A 22,457-nucleotide genomic window follows, 5' to 3' on the forward strand; every position below is an offset into this window, starting at 1 on the left:
GAAGGGGCGGAGCGGGGTGGGCTGGGGGGTGCCGGTGCCTCGGGGTGGGCGGGGGGCTTGTCCCGAGCGTGGGGCATCATCTCCACGGTGCGGGGAAGGGCGGGGGGGTCCGGGGTTGCCGGCCCGGGGGTCCGGGGGTGCCGGCCCGGGGGTCCCGTTGCCCCCCGGGCTCTGCTTGGTGCCCCTGGGGGCGGTGCTGGAGCAGCTGGAGCCCCGAGCAGCCCCAGCTCGGGGGATTTGGGGGCTCTGGGGATCCGCGGCCCTGGGGAGAGCTCAGCTGGGCAGGGGCGGGGGGGCACCCGGGCTGAGCCGAATTCCTGGGGAGGGGCTCCAGGGGACGGAGCCCCCGGGACCTGCCGTGTCCGCGGGGAACAAAGCCTCGGGGGGCCCAGAGAGGGGGTGGGGGGAGAAATGGGGGGAGAAACGGGGCGCGGGGGGGGGATAAAGGGGGGGCTGCTGCAGGGACACCCAGAACGCAGCGCTCCTCCAGCCAGGGCAGTGTTTATTCCGCTCAGGATCCTCCTTTCCGTGCCAAATCCTTCCCTTCCCGCCGCTCTCCTGCCGAGCCCGGGCCCGCCACACGCGGCGGGGTCTGGGGGTGTCCCCTCGTCCCCTCCCCGCGGGGTTCGGCCCCCGCCGCCCCTCCCGGGCCGGGCCCGCGGCGCGGCCGCTCCCGTCCCGCGGCCCCGAGCTGCGCGGGGCGGCCCCGGTGCTCGCCCCCCGGCCGAGCCCCCCTCAGGGTGCCACCACCCTCAGGGTGCCACCACCCTCAGGGTGACATCACGTAGGCGGTGGCGATGAACCTCCTGCCGCCGCCGTAGGTGGCCTTGGTCCAGGGGTAGGTCTGCACGCTGAGGCGGTGCCCGCCCAGGCTCAGGTGGCACCTGCGGGGACACCGCGCCTGTCACCGCCCTGCTGCGTGTCCCTGCCCCACGGGGGGGCTCCGGGGGGCTCTCGGTGTCCCCACACCCACGGCGCTCTGACCCACAGCCCCATCTCCAGGGTGTTGGGCAGAGGGACGCGGGATGGGCAGAGGGACACGGCATGGACAGAAGGACAGAGGGACAGGGGATGGGCGGAAGGACTCTGGATGGGCAGAAGGACAGAGGGACATGGGATGGGCAGAAGGACTCTGGATGGGCAGAAGGACACAGGATGGACAGAGGGACACAGGATGGGCAGAAGGACACGGGATGGGCAGAAGGACACAGGATGGACAGAGGGACACAGGATGGACAGAGGGACACGGGATGGGCAGAAGGACTCCGGATGGGCAGAGAAGGACTTGGGAGAGACAGAAGGACATAGGATGGGCAGAGGGACATGGGATGGGCAGAAGGACTCGGGATGGACAGAAGGACACAGGATGGACAGAGGGACACAGCACGGACAGAGGGACGCAGGACAGACAGAGGGACGCAGCACGGACAGAGGGACACAGCACAGACAGAGGGACACAGCACGGACAGAGGGACACAGCACAGACAGAGGGACACAGCACGGACAGAGGGACGCAGCACGGACAGAGGGACGCAGCACGGACAGAGGGACGCAGCACGGACAGAGGGACACAGGGCCAGCACTCACGCCCGGCCGGGCCGCGCGAGGAAGCAGAGGGTGTAGAGGCCGAACTCGAACTCGGGGCTGCAGCCGATGAAGGCCGAGCCCACCTCCTTGTAGAAGCCGTCCCAGCTGAACTGCAGCCCCAGCACGTCGGGGTACGTGTCCCACTGCAGGGGAGGGGTCTGGGCTCAGCAGGCTGGGGACCCCCACAGCCCCTCCAGGGAGGCTCCAGAGCGGCTCTGGCCGGGCTGGGGGGTCCTGGCAGAGCCCCCCAGCCCCAAATCTCTTCCCCAAGGCTCGGGAGCCCCCCTTGCCCTGGCATTGTGGGTTCCAGCCCCCCCCCAAGGTTTGGGAGCCCCCCTTGCCCTGGCATTGTGGGTTCCAGCCCCCCCAAGTCCTGGGAGCCCCCCTTGGCCTGGCATTGTGGGTTCCAGCCCTTCGCCCCCCCCAGCAGGGATGGGGCAGGGGGAGCCCCCCCCGATCTGGGGGTTCATCCCCGCGGGTGCAGCCCGGGCTGCCCCCCTAGCTCTCACCGGCCCGTCGAAGTTGTGGCTGAAGTAGTTGACGACCCCCTGCTTTTCCAGGAGGTAGAAGCGGATCCAGTTGTGAAATCCAGACACTTTTCCCTTTTTCACCTCCCCTGAAACAGAGGGGACGCCGGGGTGAGCCCCCGGCCCGGGGAGGGCTGAACCTGAGAACACCCCAGGGAGGGCTGTACCTGAGCACACCTGGGGCAGGGCTGTACCTGAGCACACCTGGGGCAGGGCTGTGTGTACCTGAGCACACCTGGGGCAGGGCTGTACCTGAGCACACCTGGGAGGGCTGTGTGTACCTGAGCACACCCCAGGGAGGGCTGTACCCGAGCACACCTGGGCAGGGCTGTACCCGAGCACACCTGGGGCAGGGCTGTACCTGAGCACACCTGGGAGGGCTGTGTGTACCTGAGCACACCTGGGAGGGCTGTGTGTACCTGAGCACACCTGGGGCAGGGCTGTACCTGAGCACACCTGGGGCAGGGCTGTGTGTACCTGAGCACACCTGGGGCAGGGCTGTACCTGAGAAGACGTGCTCGAAGCCGCTGGAATCCCGCTCTCCGTCCCCTCGGGAGTAGAGCCCAAACCACATCTGGTTCAGGTCCTGCAGGAACTCCTGCTGGGAGCTGTAGCGACCTGCGGGGCAGGAGGGGCACAGGGAGGGGCTGAGCCGGAGGTCTGGGCACGGGGAAATTCAGATTTTCTGTGCTGACCCCCTCCGAGCCCCAGGAGAGAGCTGAGGCCGTGGAGAAGGCTTCCAAAATTGATTGATGGCACTGGCGTGCGGTTTGATTAGAAGTGTGCAATGCCACAGGGTGGAAAACGCAGAGTTTGGGGGTTTAGAGTATAGAAATAAATACAGAGGTTTTCGGTTGCTCTTCTTCCTTCTTCTTCCTGGGTTTGGGTGGTGTTTTGTGATTGGACAGAAAAATCTGTACTGAGGACTTGGGGGATTAGTTATTGGGTTAAAAGTGAAAATAATTTAGGTGTGATTTCTTAATGAGATAGTTTAGCCTTAGAACACCTTGGAACAAGAGATTGCTGGCCATCCTGTGCCTTGTTAATGAAGGACTGCAGAACTCACTGCTGTGAGACTGCAGCATTGATAGGAAATGATAAACACCCATAAACACCCGAGATGGATGTGAAATATCCTAACACGGGTGAATAATAAACATGGATAAATGATAAACACCTGAATCTGGATGGGAAATATCCTAACATGGGTAAATGATAAACATGGATAAATTATAAACACCTGAATCTGGATGGGAAATATCCTAACATGGATAAATAATAAACATGGATGAATAATAAACACCTGAATCTGAATGTGAAATATCCTAACATGGGTAAATAATAAACACCCAAGTCTGGATGTGAAATTGAATGTGAAATATCGTGACATGGATTAGAAACAATAAACACCTGTGTCTGAATGGGAACGATCATCTCGATCAATCCCAAGCTGGAAAAAGGAAGCTGAGGACCAGCAGGGCTCCCCATCCCCTCCCACCCTGATCCCCCTGCAGGATCCCCCCCTGTGCCTGTCCCAGGTCATTCCCACCTGGCTGGGGCTTTCTGGAAGAGTTTTCAGAGGGACTCCTGAGAGCCAGAGAGAAGTTTGATAAGAGAATCCATGTTTACCCCCGAAAGAATTTCCTGCCAAGGTCGTTGACATAGAAACCAAGAAAGAAAAGGATAAATAAGAGAAACCTGCAATTATCCCAATGAGCACTTTGTTTGTGTCTCGTGAGCAAGGAGCAAAGCGTGAATTTAGGAATTTTGTAAGAATGTGTAAAAGGCGTGAATGCTGAAATAAAAACGGGTTTGAAGCCCCCTGAAAATGGAGTTTGCAGCTTTGGATTGTGTCCCCTTGGGATTCCCCCGTTCCCCGGCCCTGCCCTGCCCCACACTCACCTTTTCCCTGCAGGAACACAAAGAGTTTCTTCATGAGCTCCGTTTTCATCACCTCCTCGAGGAAACGCTCCTGCTCCCGCAGCTCCTCGGCCGTCACCTCCTCCTCCCTGCCCGTGGCCCTCTGGTAATTATCCAGCAGCTTAATGAAGCTGGCGTAGGTGGGCTTGGAGAAGAGCTCCTCGTTCACGTATTTGTAGAGCCTGGGGGAGAATTGCTGGAATTGCAGCTCCCTTCCGCCGGCCCGGGGCCGCTGTCCCTCCCCGGCGGGCGCCACTCACGGCTGCGGGGACCGGTCCTGCTTGTCCCCGGTCTCGTCGGGGCCCGCCAGGTGCTGCGGGTTGAGGGCGATGTCGCCGGGCCGGGCTTTGTTGTGATCCAGCCCGTAAAGCTGCTCCGAGAGCTCCAGCAGCTCCCGCTCCGAGATGGAACCGCTGCTGCTGGAGAATCCGTCTGCGGGGACAGCGGGGCTGGGGACAGCTCTGGGGCCCGAGGGAAGGTGAGGGATCCATGGAAAGGTGAGGGGGATCCATGGAAAGGTGAGGGGGATCCATGGAAAGGTGAGAGGATTCATGGAAAGGTGAGGGGATTCATGGAAAGGTGAGAGGATCCAGTGGATCCATGGAAAGGTGAGGGGATCCATGGAAAGGTGAGGGATCCATGGAAAAGTGAGGGGATCCAGTGGATACATGAGGGATCCATGGATACGTGAGGGATCCATGGAAAAGTGAGGGGATCCATGGAAAGGTGAGGAATGGGGGGGACACCTCAAGGAATGGGAGGGGACACCTCAAGGAAGGGGGGACACCTCAAGGAAGGGGGGACACCTCAAGGAAGGGGGGGACACCTCAAGGAAGGGGGGGACACCTCAAGGAATGGGGGGACACCTCAAGGAAGGGGGGGACACCCCGAGGCGCCCGGGGGCCGTTTTGTCCCTCCGGACTCACCGCGGCTTCGAGCTCCGCCCTCGGCGCCTTCCCCACCTGCGGAGCAGAGAGGAAAAGGAGCTCAGGGGGTTGGGGACGCCTTGGGGACACCTTGGGGACACCGTGGGGACCTGCAGAGGCTCAGGAGCACCCCCTGGCCGCCCCGAATCGCTGTCGCCGGGCGCTCACCGGGCCCGCAGTGCCTCTCGTGGTCCTCGCAGCAGTTGTGCTCTGCCTCGCACTCGGGGTGACAGTGACACTCGTCCTCCTCATTGAAGGGCTCCCCGCAGCGCCCCTCGCACGAGTCGGGGGCTGTGTACAGATCTTTGGGGACACAAACAGGGGGTGGCACTCAGGAGGGGCTGAGCGCGGCCACCCCCACCCTGCAGCGTCCTCGTGTCACCCTCTGTCCCCTCCCGGGCCAGCCCCAGGCAGCCTAGGAGCCAGCCGGGATCTTTGTCACCAGGGGCGCTGCTGCCGGGCCGTGTTTGTCACAACCTCAAGGTGACACCGGGGAACAGCCCCCGGAGCTGCTCCCCGTGATTCACCCCGGGATGGGCCCCAGAGCCCCGGGTCACCCCCGGGTCTGCTCCCCGTGATTCACCCCGGGATGAACCCCCGAGCCCCAGAACTGCTCCCCGTGAGTCACCTGGGATGAGCCCCAGAGCCCCGGGTCACCCCCGGGTCACCCCCGGAGCTGCTCCCCGTGATTCACCCCGGGATGGGCCCCAGAGCCCCGGGGCACCCCCAGAACTGCTCCCCGTGAGTCACCCCGGGATGAGCCCGGGCCCCCCGGAGGAGCTGCCGCATTCCAGGCAGCCTCGTTTGCATCGTGCTGGGAAAACTGGGAAAACTGGGAAAACTGGGAAAACTGGGAAAACTGGGAAAACTCCTTCCCGAGCTGTTCGTAACCAACGAGCTGCTGAGCACCGGCTTCGTGACGCAAAGCAAAGCTAAAAATAGCAGCGCTGAAGCCTTGAAGGGGACCAGGGACACTCTCAGAGGGACAAGGGTGGCCCTGTCCCAGCCGGGTGGCTGTCCCTGTGCCAGCAGGGTGTCCCTGTGCCAGCGGTGTCCCCGTGCCAGGGGTGTCCCCGTGCCAGGCCGTGCCAGCAGGGTGTCCCTGTCCCAGCCGGGTGGCTGTCTCTGTGCCAGCAAGGTGTCCCTGTGCCAGCGGTGTCCCTGTGCCAGCCCGTGCCATCAGGGTGTCCCTGTCCCAGCCGGGTGGGTGTCCCTGTGCCATCAGGGTGTCCCTGTCCCAGCCGGGTGGGTGTCCCTGTGCCATCAGGGTGTCCCTGTCCCAGCCGTGTCCCTGTCCCAGCCGTGTCCCCGTGCCAGCAGGGTGGCCCGGCCGGCAAAGGCAGCCCCGGAGCAGCGGGCGTTTCCCTCCCTGGCGGAGCCGCTGCAATCTCCCGACATCTGAGGCACCGCGGGCTTGCCCAACTCGGGTGAAAGGTGGCCCCGGGGCAAATCCTGATGCGGCACATCCTGTCCAGGGACACCCAGGCGATGACAGCGACATTCAGGTCGTGAGGGTGGCATCGAGGCGATGACAGTGACATCCAGGCCATGAGGGTGGCATCAAACTCCCGCCGTCTTCCGCGTTGTTTATCCCCTTTGTCACTTCACCCCAATTATTTGTGCCTGGTGATGTCACCCCGGCCCTGCAGGTGCTGAGGGACCCCTCGGCTCCCTCGCCCCCCCAGATCCCAGCTCCTGGGGGTGTCCTTGCCTTGGTTTTCCCTCTTGGCTTCCCATCCCCTGTAAATCCTTTAAACAGCAGGATTTTAGCCAGGAGGGTCTCGAGGTTTTCCCAAAGCCCCTGAGAAGAGCTGGGAGAACTTCCAGGGCAGGGACATCCCATGGCTGGGGTGCTCGGTGCTGCCCAGACCCTCCCAGTGTGACCAGTCCAGCCCCAGCCCCACATCCCCGAGCAGCACTGGGACCAATCCCCCCGGCTCGCTCCTCGCTCCTTTTCTGCCACAATCCCGGGATTGTGCAAGGCAGGACCTGCCCACGCTCCCCCGTCACCGCCGAGCCCGGCCCGGTGCCGGTGCCGTGTGGCCCGGGGGTGTCACAGCGGCCCGAGCGTGTCCCAGCGGCCCGAGCGTGTCCCAGCAGGGCCCGACCCTGACTCAGCCCTCGGCGGGGCGGGCTCAGCATCGTCCCAAATCCCCAGTCCCCAATCCCCAACGCCACGGGCCACCTGAGCGGCCTCGGGGCAGGGGAACGGCTCCTCCTCCTCCCTAGACACGACCCTAAACCCTTAAATCGACCCCAAATCCCTAAATCGACCCTAAATCCCTAAATCGACCCTAAATCGCTGCAGAGCCCTCAGCTGTCCCTGGTGGGAGGGTAGGAGGGGCTGTTGGAGCTCTTGGGGCTTTTTGGGGCTGTGGGGAGAGCTGGAAACGCCACAGGGGTGGTGGCCGGGACAGAAGGACAGAAGGACACGGCCCATCACAGTCAGCCGCCCCAGGGGTTTTGGCTGGTCCAGCCAGAGGAGATTTTTTGGCTGATCCTGCCCCCAGATTTTCTCTGGCCGCACAAAGCACAGAAATATTTCTCTTTCTCAGGGTGGCCGAGGGAAGGGGGGTTATTCCCTGCCCTGCTCCATCCTCCGAGCACTGGGGAGGTGCCGGAGCTCTCCCAGGGCTCCCAGTTTGGTTTTGGGCACGGGGATGAGTCAGCTCAGCCAGAGCCGCGTCCTCGAGCCCCTGGCCTGACTCAGGACCTCGTTCCTCCAGGAAAACACGGATCCAAACCCAGCCCAGCTCCAGAAGGGACCATCTGAAGGACAAATGGACCTGGGACAGAGCTGGGGACAGCCTGAGCTTCCCAAACCCCCAGCTCCCATCTCCAAACCCACAGGCCAGCCCTGTCTGTGGGATAATCAGGGAAAACCTCCCACTGCCCACTCCAGGAGAAGTGGAGTGGTTCTGGGGCCAGCAGACAGGTCCAGCAGGTGGCCAGGACTGACCACAAGGCAGCTGAGCTCCCCAGCCACCCTCGCCACGGGTTTTCCTTCTGGAACAGCTCAGGATTCACACGGGAGCTTGGGAACTCGGGACTCACACGGGAAATTTGGGAACTCACTGAGGAGTTTGGGAACTCAGGACTCACACAGGGGTTTGGGAACTCACACGGGAAATTTGGGAACTCACTCAGGAGTTTGGGAACGTACTCAGGAGTTTGGCAACTCAGGACTCACTCAGGAAATTTGGGAACTCACTCAGGAGTTTGGGAACTCACTCAGGAGTTTGGCAACTCAGGACTCACTCAGGAGTTTGGGAAACTCCTGCTGCCAGCCCCACGCAGGTCTGGAGCGTCTGCTGTGAGCTGGCCTTGCAAAACTCCTCATCTCTCATCCCAGGGGGACTCATCCTCTCCTGGGACATCAGATACGGGCTCCTGGCAGCGTCGGGGGTGATGAAATCCTGTCCTCAGTTCAGGCTTTGTGCAAGAACTCAGCACCTCCTCATCCCCGTGGGATCCTGATGGCCAAATCCTGGCGGCCCCGAGCTCCTCCTTAAAGCCAGAGTCCCCCCGAGCCCCCCCGGGCACCTCGGGGTCGGGCACAGCCCGGTCTGGGCTGCGTTTGCCACCGGAGCCGCCCCAGCGGCCACAGGGGGAAGCTGGACACGGGATTGGGATATTGGGATATTGGGATATTGGGATATTGGGACTGGAAGCCACCCAAAGCTGTTTTCCCATGGGGAAATGGGCAGGAGGAGCAGGAGGAGGTTCCCTGAGCCTTGCAGGACCCAGGCAGGCTCAGGCACACCAGGGACAATCCCCCCCCCGGCCCGGGCTGGATTTCCAGCGTGGAAAATCGGCCTCCCCTTCCCCCGCGGAGCCCGGCCGGCTCCATCCCAGTTCTCCCAGTCGGGCTGAGCTGCTGGCGGAGGGCAGCGCTCCCGGCCCGTCCCCCGGGGCCCCCGCTGGCTACTCACGGCCGGACGCGCAGCCCAGGGCGATTCCTGCCCCCAGCAGGAGCATCCAGGGCTCCATGGTCCCTCGGGAGGCGCTCCGGGAGCGCCGGGATCGGCTCGGGAGTGCCGCAGCTCCCGCAGCTCCCGGCTATTTGTGGGTCCCGCGGGGGGGGGAGGGAGGGGCGTGATGGCAGCGAGGGCTCCACGGGCGGGCTGCACCCCAACTTCCCCAAAACTCATTAAGCGCACGGCTAATTACAGGCTGCCCGCAGTGGGAGGAGGGCCGGTAAATCCAGAATCCCGGGCTTGCTCCACAAGCCCCGGGGGCTGCGGGGGAGGGTCCCGGGGGGCTTTGCCCACCCCCCAGAACCGGGGGCACAGCCGGGTCCCTGACTGGGCCTCTGCTCCGGGGACTGGTGTGAACTGGGAGCGGCGTTAATTGGGAGTAATGAGCTCTCCTAGCTCAGCTCTGGGGGTTGTGACCCCATCCCTCCCCTCCGGATCGGCCTCGTTGGAGCCTCCAGGTCCTCCAGGAAAGCCCAAAATTGTCGCACAGGGGGAGGTTTGGGGTCATCCCTGCCTGGTCCCACTCCCAGGGTGAGCCCAGAGCTGCTCCAGGGATCCTCCCTGCCCCTGGGGGGCTCAGGCCGGGCCTGGGGGGGGGTCACAGCCCCTTCCCTGACCGGGATCAGCCCAGCCAACCCCGATGGGAAATGTTCCTGGTCCTGGAGCTGAGCAGGGCATTCCCAGGGAGGTAACAGAGCCGCAGCAGCGCTGGGAGGGACCCCAGGGGCACCACCAGGCTCTGCCTCCCCTTCCTCACTCCCCGGCAGGTTTTCCCAGGAAACCCCATCCCAAGGCCCGCAGGATTTGCTCCAGACGCTCCTCCACCCCCTCGCCAGCCCAGGGGTGGCCAGCACTCGCTGGTCCTGGTGGTCCAGGTCCCTCTGGCTTGGCCTGGGGCAGTTCCAGGCAGGGGCAGCATTTGGGGGCTCCTGGGCTCACCTGGGACATGACCCCAGTGCTTTGGGAGCAGCCACAGCCCCAGGACAGGTTGTCCCCCCCAGGAGAGGCTCACACCCTGTGCCCCCCACCTGGGCAGGTGAGACCCCACCCCAAAGAGTTCCCGAGGGTCCCGGGGTGATCCTGGGATCCCTCCTGGAGCGGGGAGCGGCCCCTGCTGTGCCCCGGGCGGTGCCAGCTGGCACGGGAGCGGCGTTTGGTGCAACAAGGGCCGGGTTTGGCTTCTCCCTCAGCCCTCAGTCATTTCCTGACCTGCCCCCTCCTGGTGCCAGCGCTGTGTCACCTCCCCTGGGGCAGCGCCGGGGCCGTCCCCAAGGTCACATCGGGGGCGCAGGTGCAGGGGGTGACCCCGAGCTCAGAGAAGAATGGGGAGTGCAGCCACGAGTACAAAAATACCTCTATTGCTCTGCCTGCCCTGCCCGGAGCTCAGCGGGGCCGGATCCGAGTCCATGGCCGAGCTCTGGGGCCACCAGAGGGCCTCCAGCACAGCCCGGGGCCACCGGGAGCAGAGCCAGGGGCTGCCCCGCTGCCGGCAGCCGGGCCCCCATCCCTGCCCCGGGCCCCCTTCCCTGCTCTGGACCCCCATCCCTGCTCTGGGCCCCATCCCTATTCTGGGCCCCATCCCTATTCTGGGCCCCCATCCCCATTCTGGACCCCCAACTTTGCTCCAGACTCCCATCCCCATTCTGGACCCCGTCCTTGCTCTGGTCCCCCATCCCCATTCTGGGCCCCCATCCCCATTCTGGACCCCATCCCTGCTCTGGGCCCCCATCCCCATTCCAGGCCCCCATCCTCACTCTGGGTCCCCGTCCCTGCTCCAGCCCCGCTCCCCTCAGGGCTCCAGCTCCCGGGAGAGCCTCAGCAGCTCCTTCTGGCTGTCGATGGCCCTCAGGTGCTGCAGGTAGGCCCAGGTGGACACGGGGTTCCGCACGCTCAGGGACTGCTCCGAGCCTGCGGGGAAGGATGAGATCAAGGCTGGGGTCCCCTCCCTGCCCTGGCACAGCCTGCTGAGCCCGTCCAGCCCTGCAGGAGCACCCCATGGACCCCCTGGGTCACCCCCAAACCTCCCCAAACTGGCTCATGGATACCTGCATGAATCCTCCCTGGGTCCCTCCCAGGATCCCTCCCTGGATCCTCCCTGGACCCTCCCAGGATCCCTCCCTGGATCCTCCCCAGGTCCTCCCCTGTTCCCTCCCTGGCTCCTCCCTGGCTCCCCCCCGGATCCCTCCATCCCCTGGATCCCTCCCTGGCTCCCTCCATCTCCATCCCCTCTCCCTCAGCTCAGGGACCCCCGCAGAGGGTCGGGGGTCCCCTGGGGCTGGGTGAGAGCTCAGCCTGAGGAGCTCCAGACGCACACGTGGAGATCCTGACGGCCTTGGCGTCCTCGGGCCGGTGTGGGGAGCGGCTCCGCAGCGGGGACAGCGGCGCTGGGGGGACAGAGAGAGGGGCTCAGCCCCATCCTCGGGGGCTCAAGCCCACCCCCAGGGCCCCAGCCATGTTTAGGGAACGCTCCAGGCCCCCTCCCCAGCTCCCTGGGGCGCTCACCGTGCGCGTGGCCCCGGCAGCGCTGCAGGACTCGCACGGTCTTGGCCATCATGTGCTGTGGGTGAGGCACAGGGGTCACCTGCTGCCACCTGGCCCCACCTGGATCCCCAAAATCTCTGTCCCCACCGTGGCTGTGACCCCGCTGGGACAGCCCTGGTTGCTGAGGTGCCAGAGTTCTGCCTGCAGGGCCCTCGCAGGGGGCACCGGCCCCTCACTCACCATCTTCTCAAAGTTGATGAGGTTCTCAGCCAGGGTGCGATTGCCCTCGTGGATGAAGGTCATGTCTGGGGGGGTTTGGGGGTCAGAGAGGGGCCCCCGGCAGCGCTGGGCACACCCAGAGGGCCCCCAAAACCCGACACCCACCTTTGAGCAGCAGGGGCACGAAGGGGATGATGGGGGGGCTCAGCTTGGCCACGGCCAGGCGATAGACACGGTGGTTCCACGAGGGGTCCTGGGGACAGGCAGGGACACGGGGGGTGGGGGGACAGGGGGGGACAGCAGCACCCCCTCCCCATTGCTCCAGGGGCAAATCCCGCCAGGAAGGGGACACGGGGTGGCAAAAGGGGACTTGGGGCAGGAAAGGGGACATGGGGTGGGAAGGGGACATGGGGCAGGAAGGGGACATGGGGCAGGAAGGGGGACACGGAGCAGGAAGGGGACATGGGGCAGGAAGGGGACACGGGGCAGGGGGGCTGCGCTCACCAGCATCCTCTCCAGGGCCGAGTGCAGCTTCCGGATCTTGTGGGGCAACCTCTGTGCAGGGACAGGATCGTGGGGCTGGCACCCCCTGTCCCACCCCAGAGACCCCCGGCTGTCCCTCCCCAGGGGTTGTCCCACCCCGTCCCCTCCTCGCTGTCCCCCTCTGTCACCTCCCAGGTCTTGGCCAGGCGAGTCACAGCCGTGTTGCTCACACCAAACATCACCGCGAAGAAGGAATTCAGGTTCTTCTGCTCCTTGAGGCTGCGGGCGGGGATGGGGACAGGTCAGCCATGGGGACGGGAACGGGGACAGGGACGGGGACAGGGACAGGTCAGCCATGGGGATGGGCACAGGGACGGGCACAGGGATGGGGACGGGGACGGGGACAGGTCAGCCATGGGGACGGGCACGGGGACAGGGATGGGGACAGGGACGGGGACAGGTCAGCCATGGGGACGGGCACGGGGACAGGGATGGGGACAGGGACGGGGACAGGTCAGCCATGGGGACGGGCACGGGGACGGGGACAGGGACGGGGACAGGTCAGCCATGAGGACGGGCACGGGGACAGGGACAGGGACTCACTGTGCCGCCAGTTTGATGAACTTGCGGAGGAGCTGCGCGCGCCGGCCCAGCTCGGGGCACAGGCACAGCTCGGTGGCCACCCAGAACTGCAGCTCGTTGAAGCGCCGCAGCACCCGCGCCAGGTTGGCCGTGGCCACCTCGTGGAACTTGTGCGGCCCCACGATGTAGTGAATCATCTCCACCTGGGAGAGCGGCAGGTGAGGGGTGTCCTGGACCCCTCCCTGGCAGGTGAGGAGTGTCCTGGACCCCTCCCTGACAGGTGAGTGGTTTCCTGGACCCCTCCCTGACTGATGAGGGGTGTCCTGACCCTCCTCCCCGACAGGTGAGGGGTGTCCTGACCCCCTCCCAGCACGGGCCACACCTGGTGGATGCTCTTGAAGAGGTTCCAGTCGTAGTCGGTGAGGTGGCTGGCCAGGTCCTTGGAGCTGATCAGGTCCAGGGTGTCCGAGGAGCCGGCGTGGGGGCCCAGCTGCTCGGGGTGGGGGGTCTGGGCACGGGACAGGAGCCCTGACCCCTCCTGCCCTCAGCAGACCCCAGGAGGGACAGGCACCCCAAACTGAGGCACTGCAGCCCCCAACCCCCTCCTGGGAGGGTCCACCAGGTGCTGCCCACCCCAGACCCCCCCACACTCACCAGGCTGCCCAGCTCGTCCCTGCTGACCACAAAGAGCCTCTCGTTGAGGCCCAGAGCCGTGAACACCCCCACGGCGTCCTGCGGCAGCACCGCTCGCTCTGCGCGGAGGGAAGGGCGGGCTGGCACGGAGGAGGGGACAGATCCCGGCTGGGCACGGGGACAGGGCCACCCCAGGGGAGTCCCCTCACCTCCGGCCGAGTTCACCTTGACCAGGACGTGCTCCCGGTCCCGGCGCAGCCGCGGCGCCAGGGCCCGCAGCACGTCCCGCACGGCGGCGTTCACGGGCAGCACCGACACCAGGCACGAGTGGTCGGCCCTGAAGATCTCGTAGGGCACTGGGGGGGACAAAAGGGACCTCAGAGGGACAAAAGGGACCTCGGTGTCCCCATGCTGCAGGGGACTGTCCCCGCTGAGGGGGAGTACCTTTGTCCTGCGCTCTCAGGGCGCAGGTGCTGTCCAGCATCGCCTCCTCAGGGCTCCCGAGCCACACTCCCGAGCTCCGGGCCTGGGGAAGGTGGGACAGACGGGAGGACACGGCCACAGCCACCGCCCCTCCTGTGGCATGTCCCCAAAGGGCAGAGAGGACCCAGATCCTGCCCTGTCACCCCTCAGGGGGTCCCTACCTTGGGCTGGGGGGACACGCTGCCATCACCGTTCTCCAGCCTGCGGGAGGGGAAGGGGGAGGATGGAGACGCCGTTCCCGGTGGGAACAGAACCGGGACCGGCCACCCCCGGGGACTGCGGTCACCCCCGGGGATTGTGGCCACCCCTGGGACTGCAGCCACCCCCGGGGACTGCGGCCACCCCTGGAGCTCCAGTCACCCCCAAGTCCCCTGCCCCACCCGGCTGCCCCTCCCCATGGCCGGGACCCCCACACCGGGGACAAGGTGGCACCAGAGCTGCCCCAAAAGCTCCTCCCCAGGAGAGCGCAGCCCCCCGGGCACCTGCGGTGGCTTCAGGGGACACTGGGGGACACGGGGGGGACGCTGGGGGGACATGGGGGGGACACTGGGGGGACTCACGCTCGGGGTCGCCGCCGCTCCTGGCCCTGCTCCTGGCCCAGCCCGCCCAGCTGGGGGTCCCGGCTCGCCAGGTCCGCCAGGTTCTGCGGGGACAGGGGGCCCGGGGTGAGCGCGGGGCTGTCCCTGCGGTGTCACCGTGCCACCCCGGCGGTGTCACCTCAGGACAGGGGGCCCGGGGTGAGCGCGGGGCTGTCCCTGCGGTGTCACCGTGCCACCCCGGCGGTGTCACCTCGGGACAGGGGGCCCGGGGTGAGCGTGGGGCTGTCCCTGCGGTGTCACCGTGCCACCCCGGCGGTGTCACCTCGGGACAGGGGGCCCGGGGTGAGCGCGGGGCGGTCCCTGCGGTGTCACCGTGCCACCCCGGCGGTGTCACCTCGGGACAGGGGGCCCGGGGTGAGCGCGGGGCGGTCCCTGCGGTGTCACCGTGCCACCCCGGCGGTGTCACCTCGGGACAGGGGGCCCGGGGTGAGCGCGGGGCGGTCCCTGCGGTGTCACCGTGCCACCCCGGCGGTGTCACCTCGGGACAGGGGGCCCGGGGTGAGCGCGGGGCGGTCCCTGCGGTGTCACCGTGCCACCCCGGCGGTGTCACCTCGGGACAGGGGGCCCGGGGTGAGCGCGGGGCGGTCCCTGCGGTGTCACCGTGCCACCCCGGCGGTGTCACCCGGCGGTGCCAGCCCGGCCGTACCTGCAGCAGCGCCGTGGTGCTGCGGTCGCCCTGCAGCAGCCGCCCGTAGAGCAGCACCCACTGGCTGACGAGCCGCAGGATCTTGCGCCGCTTGCGCAGGGAGTAGGAGGCCTTGTCCTGCTCCGAGCCCTCCAGCGGCTCCGCGCGGAAACTGGGACCAGTCAAGGGCACCAGTAAAAGGTGGAGAGGGGCAGGGACCCCCAGGGATGGCACCCCGGGAGATGGGGACGCGCCCAAGGGCACTGAAAGGGGATTTGGGGCTCCCCCCGAGGGGACAGGGACCGGACTGAGCGTGTCCCCAGCATGTGGCAGAGCCCAGTCCCCCCAGTTCCCGCACAGGAGGATACTGGTGCAGCAGGGCCCGGCAGAGCTGCGAGGTCGGCATGAACACGGTGTAGGTGAGCAGGAAATCCCCCAGCAGCGTGTCTGTGAGGGACAATCCCCAGCACACGGGTGGCTCTGGGACAATCCCCGGCACACGGGGACACCCCCACAGCGGGGACACAGCGGGGACACAGCGGGGACACCCCCACCTACCCACGGGGTCGTAGAGGGTGGCGTCGAGCCTCATGAACTCCAGCAGGTGCTCCAGGATCTTCTCAGGTGTCCCAGCCATCACCAGGTACCTGCTGGGGACAGGAGGGGTGGAGGTGACACCGCGGCCACGGGCAGGGCCACCCCGGGCTGGTGGCACCACGGGCCGGTGTCCCCGTTCCTCGTCCCCTTGTTCCTTCCAAAAATTGCCCCGAGGGAGGCTGGAAAGGGCAGAGGGGGCGGCTCAGGGGGCAGGGGTGTCACCTGCTCAGGGGACAGGGACAGGGCTGTCACCTGCTCAGGGGATAAGGACGGGGGTGTCACCTGCTGTGAGTGGGACAGGGACAGGGTGTCACCTGTTCAGGGGACAGGATGGGGGTGTCACCTGCTGTGAGTGGGACAGGGACGGGGGTGTCACCTACGGCGAGTGGGACAGGGACATGGGTGTCACCTGTCACAAGGGGGACAGGGACAGGGGTGTCACCTGCCACCAGCGGCACAGGAGTGTCACCTGCTGCTCCGCGCCGAGGCCGCCTGGCCGCTGCCCCCCTGCAGGTCCTTCTGCAGCACCAGCACCACCTTGCCGTGCTCCTTCAGCCGCACCGTGTTGGCCTCCACATCCTGGGGACGATCCCGCCGTCAGCCCGGCCGGGGTTCCCCAAAATCCCCCCAAAATCCCCCCCAAAATCCCCCCCAAAATCCCCCCCGGGCCCACCTTGAGGATGCGGTTGAAGTCCTGCTTGTCCACGCGCAGGAAGTGACAATTGTCCTCGCGCAGGAGGATGGTGGCCGCCCGCGGGGCGTCGTTCACCAGCGCCAGCTGCCCGAAGTCGTCCCCCTCGTGCAGGGTGGCCACCAAGCCCTGGGGACAGCACGGGGGTGAGGGATGGTGACACTGGGGGGTCCCCAGAGTGTCCCCTGCAGTGCAGGGTGGCCACCAAGCCCTGGGGACAGCATGGGGGTGAGGGATGGTGACACTGGGGGGTCCCCAAGGTGTCCCTCCAGCACGGGGACAAACCCACCTTGCCGTGGGTGACCACGTTGACCGAGCCCTTCCAGATGATGTACCAGGAGGTGCCTTTGTCACCTTGGCTGAACACTGGGACAGCGCCCGGGAAAAGGGGGGAAAATTCACAATTTTGGGAACGGCTCCAGCGTCCCCAGGCTGGGGACACCCGGTGTGACTCACGGGGGACTCAGCGTGACTCACAGACGGTGCCCGCGCGCTGGTGCCCCTCGAACATCAGCACGGCCGCCAGCTCCCGCTTCACCTGCGCAGGGGACAGCGCTGTCACCCCCGGCTGGGCCAGCAGGGGACACCGGGAGCGGCGGGGAAGGGCCGAGGGAGGCACAGAGACAGCCAGGGAGGATGCTTGGATGGAATGGAAGGAAAGCAGAAGGATTTGGGGAGCAGGGGAGGATGGCAGGACAGGAACTGATGGGGTTCAGGAGGGTTTGGGGCCCAGGGGATACCCCAGCCCCACTCACCGAGTTGGAGAGGTGAGCCACGGCTTTGATGTGAAGCAGCTCCTCAAAGATCAGCTCCAGCTCGTCCTGCGTGCGCTGGGCAGGCCTGGGGGGGCCGGGGGCTCAGCGGCTCCCTGTGCCCCCCACCCAGAGCACAGCCCCCCTCCGCAGCCCCCTCCCCTCCTCGGGGGACACTCTTGGATCCCCCCACCCTCAGCAGCCCCGTGGCTGCTCCAGACCCCCCGAGCAGGGCCCAGAAGGGTCCAGAAGGTGCCGAGGGGCCCCCCAGGCACCGGGGCACTCACGGCTTGCGCAGGGCCATGGAGAGCAGCGCGTCGGGGCCCAGCTGCGCCAGGAACCCCAGAGCCTCCAGCAGCTCCTCGGGGTCCCGCGGCCCCGCGCCGGGCTCGGGGCTCAGCTCCAGCTCGGCAAAGCGGTAAAACTGCGTCTCCTTGTCCTGGAAGTGCCACTCCTGCCTCACTGCGGGGGGACGGCGGCCGTCAGCTCAGCTCTGCGCCCCCCCAGCCCCCCAGAGCCCCCCGAGCCCTCACCGTGCGTCAGCACCCCTCCGTCCACCAGCACCTGCCCGATGCCCACGGCCTGGCAGCGCGTCTGGACGGCCGCGCCGGCGCTCAGCAGCCAGTCCACCAGCTCCTTCCCCGAGCAGCACTGCCTGGGGGGGCACAGGGGGTGAGCAGCCCCCGGGACAGCCCCCCCGCAGCCCCCCGAGGGTCCCCCCAGCCCACCGGTGGTGCCGCAGGTGGTGCTTGTGGTCGCGGATGAGGCCGGGCCGGGAGCTGCTCAGGTGGGCGAAGAGGAGCTTGCCCGCCCTCCAGATCTTCTCCGAGGATGCCTGAGGGCGGGAAGGGGACAAGGGAGCTCGTGGTGGGGGGGCTGGGCTGTCACCTGTCCCCCCAGTGCCCTGGGATCGCCCCCACCCACCCCAGGAATGGCGGGGCCCAAGGAGCATCCCGATGGCTCTGGGGTGTGGGGGTGCCCTGGCCCCTCACCCCCCGCCCCGGCCTCCCCAAATTCACCTCCCCGGTGGCCTCCCCAGCCCCCCCACCTGGGTGATGCTGTGGCCATAGTCCAGGCTGGATTCCGAGTCCAGGAGCGGGGTCTGGAAAACCAAAGGGGAGGAATTGTGGGCTGTGAGGGCTCTGCTGTGCCCCCATCACCCCACACAGCTGGGAGGGGGGTCCTGGCACCCCCAGAGCAGCCCCAGCTCTTCACCAGGTGAGGGGGCAGCGCCCAAATCCCGGATCCAGCACCCCGATCCTGAATCCAGCACCCAAATCTTGAATCCAGCACCCAAATCCTGAGTCCAGCACCCAAATCCTGAGTCCAGAACCCAAATCCTGAACCCAGCGCTCAGTTCTTGACTCCAGCACCAATTTCCTGAATCCAGGACCCATTTCCTGCCCGCAGGTCCTGACTCCACTCCCCCTCTCCCGCTCATTTTTCTCCCAGCTCTCGCCCTCGGGGATGCTCCAGGTAAAACGACCGCACCGAGGGACGAGCCCCGGTCCCCTCCCGGGTGGCGGGGCAAAGGTGGCCGAGCCCCGGCGGCGGCGCTGCCCGCGGGGACCGCGGCTCCCGGGCCCCTCCTGGCCACGGCCCTGCACAAACAAGCCCGGCCCGCACCCGTCAGACCAGTTCCCGGCACCGGGAGCGCTGACCCGGCACGGGGCACGGCCGCCCCCCCGAGGGACGCCCACCGGCACGGGGGGAACCCCCAGGGCGGGTCTGGGGTCCCCTTCCCGGCTGTGGGGGCCCCACAGAGCCCGGGAGGGCACCCGAAAACGGGGTCAGCAGGGATCCTCCCGGGGCCTGGGTGGGGGAGGCTGGGGCAATCCCAGGGCAGGGGGACAAGGGACAGGTCCGGATGGATTTCCAATTGAGGAGGGCAGGAATTAATTAGCGCAGGAGTTAATTAGTGCAGGATCCTCGAGGCCGAGCCTCCACCTGCTCCCAGCACTTCTCAACGGCTCAGGAGGAATTCGAGGAGCCACGAGCGGCTCTGGGAGCGCTGCAGGTCCCGGGGGACGTGTGCCACCTGGCCACGGTGTCACCCGGGCTGGGACAGCGCTCTGAGCTGGCCACAGTGTCCCCAAGGCAGGGACACGGTGACTCAGGTGCTCTGCAAACTCCGCTGAGCCCCGTGACGGCCGCGAGGAGCAGGAACCGGAGCAGAGCAAATGTTTGCAAACAGAGCCGGGAGGCGGCCGGGGCGCGGGGCCGCTCTGGGACACGGAGGCGCCACCCCGTGGGAACAGATCTGTGTCCCCCCGTGGGAGCCAGAGGTCCCTGTCACCCGTGGGGGGCAGGAGATCTGTGTCACCCTGTGGGAGCCAGAGGTCCCTGTCACCTCTGTGGGTGCAGGAGGTCCCTGTCACCTCTGTGGGTGCAGGAGGTCCCTGTCACCTCCTGGGTGCAGCAGGTTTGTGCCACCCCGTGGGTCCAGGTGACACGTGGGTGTCCCGCTGCCCAGGTCCCCAAAGGGCGTTGCTGTCCCCCTGCACAGAGCCCCCTCTGCCGTCCCCCTCTGTCCTTGGGGCACAGAGCCAGGCTGTGCCCCGGGCCACGCTCCAAGGACACCTAAACAGACACAAAATCCCCGCTCAAGGATCAAATTCCTCCTTCCCGGGATTCCTCTCTGCCAGGACAGCTCTGGAATCACCCAAACCCCCCCCCGCTGCCCCCAGACCCCCTCCCGGAGCATCACCCCGGGTCAGGACCTGCAGGACGCCCCCACCCCCCTCCTTGTCACGGCGCGGCTCCAAGCAGCTTCCTAAGGAGTTGCCTTTTCCATCTTCCTGCCCACGGGACACGCCGGGATCCTGCCTTTCTCCAGGATTCCGGCAGCGCCGGGCGCCTGGCCAAGGCCGCCAGCGGCCGTTCCGCGCTCGCGGCCGCTTTTGTTTGGGATCCCGAGGAAAACAAGCGCGGCTATTTCGGGCCCTACGGCTCCGGAGAGAGCCCTCGCCCATCCGCAGCCTCCGCAGGCCGGGGCTCGGCACAGCTTCCCCCGGGACGGGGCCGGGACGGGGCTGGGCACCCCCGGGACGGGGCCGGGCACCCCCGGGATGGGGCTGGGCACCCCCGGGACGGGGCTGGGCACCCCCGGGATGGGGCTGGGCGCCCTCAGGATGGGGCTGGGCGCCCCCGGGATGGGGCTGGGCGCCCTCAGGATGGGGCTGGGCGCCCCCGGGATGGGGCTGGGCGCCCTCAGGATGGGGCTGGGCGCCCTCGGGACGGGGCTGGGCACCCCCAGGACGGGGCTGGGCACCCCTGGGATGGGGCCGGGCACCCCCCGGGATGGGGCCGGGCACCCCCGGGTCAGGGTTGGGCATCTCCCAGGATGAGGTTCAGCATTCCCCGGGATGGGGCTGGGCACCCCCGGGATGGGGTTGGGCATCTCCCAGGATGAGGTTCAGCATCCCCCAGGATGGGGCTGGGCACCCCTGGGACGGGCTCAGGGACGCACTCCGGCTCCACTGTCCTTGCCAGGGACCCGCAGGGGGCTGGCACAGTGGCACTTGTGGCTGGCACAGTGGCACTTGTGGCTGGCACAGACACTTGTCACTGGCACAGTGGCCCTTGTCCCCTGGGAAGGACGGAGGACGGAGCCACTTGGGGACACTGCTGTCCTTTGGAGCTGGGAGGGATTTGCTGGGATCAGGTCCCCGAGGGGGATGAGATGGAGCCAGGGGGAGTTTCCAGGAGCTTCCAGCGATGGGGACGAGGGACCTGTGTCGCTCCTGAGGCGCTTCCCTCCCGCTCACCTGCCCCAGGAATGGCTGTGCTGGGACAAAATCCCCCTTTCCCTGCTGGCATCGGCTCCAGTGCCCTTAACCCCTGGGTGTCCCCCGCAGAGGGGACACTCCTGCCCTGCCACAGGCACCACTGCTGCCAGGGCTGGTGGGATTGGTCCCAGTTCAGCCCAGGAATGCTCCAGGCCTGCTGCTTCCCAGGCTGAGTGCCCCTCAAAAGCCCTCCCCAAAGTCCTAAAAGTTTTGGAGAGAAAAATAAATAGGGAAGAAAGGGGAAAAGGGAGGAAAACTTATCTGGGAGGGAGGCCCTGTGCTCCGTGGAAATGCCCAAAGGGGAGTTGTCCCCTAAAATAATTCCACTTTTTTCTTGGAAAGAGTCCCAAGCCAAGCAGTGTGGGAAGGGGAAGGACACAAAGCTCCAGAAGCTCTGCCAGGGCTCCAGGGTCACCTCCCCGCCTAGAGGGGACACGGAGGGGCCGAGAGCAGGGCCTGGCACCCCGGGGACTCCCCCCAGCTCCCGGGGCCAGCGCGGAGCCGGGCGGGGAGGTCACGGTGCCAGGGGACAAATCCCTGCTGCGGGAACGGGTGGGAGAGGGGAGGAACGCTGCGTGCTCCCGGGAATGTCCCCCCGGGAATGTCCCCCCGGGAATGTCCCCCCGGGAGTGTCCCCCCGGAATGTCCTTCCTGCTGGGATGCGCCGCCGGGCACCTGGCACCGGGCTCGTTTCACGCCTGGCCGCCCGTTCTGCTCCGCTCCGCCCGTTCCAGCCTGCGCAGCAGCTCACCTGCAGCCTCACCTGGCCCTTGTGCCCTCACCTGGCCCCCCGTGCCCTCACCTGGCCTCCTGTGCCCTCACCTGGCCCCCCGTGCCCTCACCCGGCTCCCTGCACGCCTGGATTCACTCCCCGTACCCTCACCTGGTTCCTCCCTCCCTCACCTGGCTCCTCGTACCCTCACCTGCACGCCTGGCTTCACTCCCTGCTCCCTCACCTGGCTCCTTCCACCCTCACCTGGCTCCCTGCACTCCTGGACTCCCTCCACTCCTCTCATTCCCGGATTCCCGGGGCTGGGGAGACCCCGGCCCCACTGACCCAGCGGATTTGGGGACACGCTCCCCCCACTCCCCACTCCCCCAGCGGATTTGGGGACACGCTCCCCCCACTCCCCCAGCGGATTTGGGGACACGCTCCCCCCATTCCTCACTGACCCAGAGGATTTGGGGACACGCTCCCCCCATCCCCCACTGACCCAGCGGATTTGGGGACACGCTCCCCCCATTCCCCACTCCCCCAGCGGATTTGGGGACACGCTCCCCCCATTCCCCACTCCCCCAGCGGATTTGGGGACACGCTCCCCCGGCCCCACTCACCCAGCGGATCCCCTGGATGCGGGGCAGGCTCCCCCCGGCCCCCTCCAGCCGCACCTCGTAGCTGGAGCTCCGGAACAAGTGCATCTTCCTGAGCAGCCCCGCGAGCCGGGCTCCGTCCGCGCCGGGACCCGCGGGGGGCTGCGGGGGGGCGGCGGCGGCGCCGCTTCCCGGCTCCGGCCCCGCTCGCCGCGGCCCCGCGCCCCTCCGCGCCCCCCCGGCCGCCGCCCCCGGCCCGGCCCCGCGCACCTTCAT

At 66.9% G+C, this 22,457-nt stretch overlaps 2 protein-coding genes across 3 annotated transcripts; both read right to left on the reverse strand.

Annotated features, from left to right (window-relative positions):
* Positions 1 to 769: 769 nt before the first annotated feature.
* ENDOU (endonuclease, poly(U) specific) lies at positions 770 to 9,111 on the reverse strand (the record flags this gene model as incomplete). Its single annotated transcript, XM_084223619.1, is given in 10 exon segments — positions 770 to 884; positions 1,588 to 1,730; positions 2,097 to 2,203; positions 2,619 to 2,732; positions 4,017 to 4,216; positions 4,295 to 4,466; positions 4,961 to 4,996; positions 5,129 to 5,263; positions 8,893 to 9,012; positions 9,015 to 9,111. Coding segments are annotated over 10 exon segments (1,239 nt in total).
* A 1,523-nt stretch (positions 9,112 to 10,634) lies between these two features.
* On the reverse strand, positions 10,635 to 22,457 carry RAPGEF3 (Rap guanine nucleotide exchange factor 3; the record flags this gene model as incomplete). 2 transcript variants are annotated; one of them, XM_084223611.1, is made up of 27 exons in its annotated part: positions 10,635 to 10,845; positions 11,250 to 11,321; positions 11,440 to 11,494; positions 11,659 to 11,723; positions 11,803 to 11,890; positions 12,142 to 12,192; positions 12,309 to 12,399; positions 12,724 to 12,905; positions 13,085 to 13,210; positions 13,357 to 13,454; positions 13,545 to 13,691; positions 13,780 to 13,861; positions 13,980 to 14,019; positions 14,379 to 14,461; positions 15,064 to 15,214; positions 15,411 to 15,489; positions 15,601 to 15,689; positions 16,109 to 16,218; positions 16,313 to 16,459; positions 16,620 to 16,696; positions 16,808 to 16,868; positions 17,086 to 17,170; positions 17,370 to 17,544; positions 17,616 to 17,737; positions 17,811 to 17,917; positions 18,131 to 18,184; positions 22,206 to 22,457. In XM_084223611.1, the coding sequence occupies 27 exons, from the start codon at positions 22,455 to 22,457 to the stop codon at positions 10,727 to 10,729; spliced, it is 2,808 nt and encodes a 935-aa protein (XP_084079737.1). In that variant the 3' UTR covers positions 10,635 to 10,726. The 2 variants fall into 2 exon arrangements, with proteins under 2 accessions (XP_084079737.1, XP_084079736.1); XM_084223610.1 differs by having other exon boundaries at positions 15,601 to 15,692.

The sequence above is a fragment of the Fringilla coelebs genome, assembly GCF_963513975.1.
Source record: "Fringilla coelebs genome assembly, chromosome: 30".
NCBI lineage: Eukaryota > Metazoa > Chordata > Aves > Passeriformes > Fringillidae > Fringilla > Fringilla coelebs.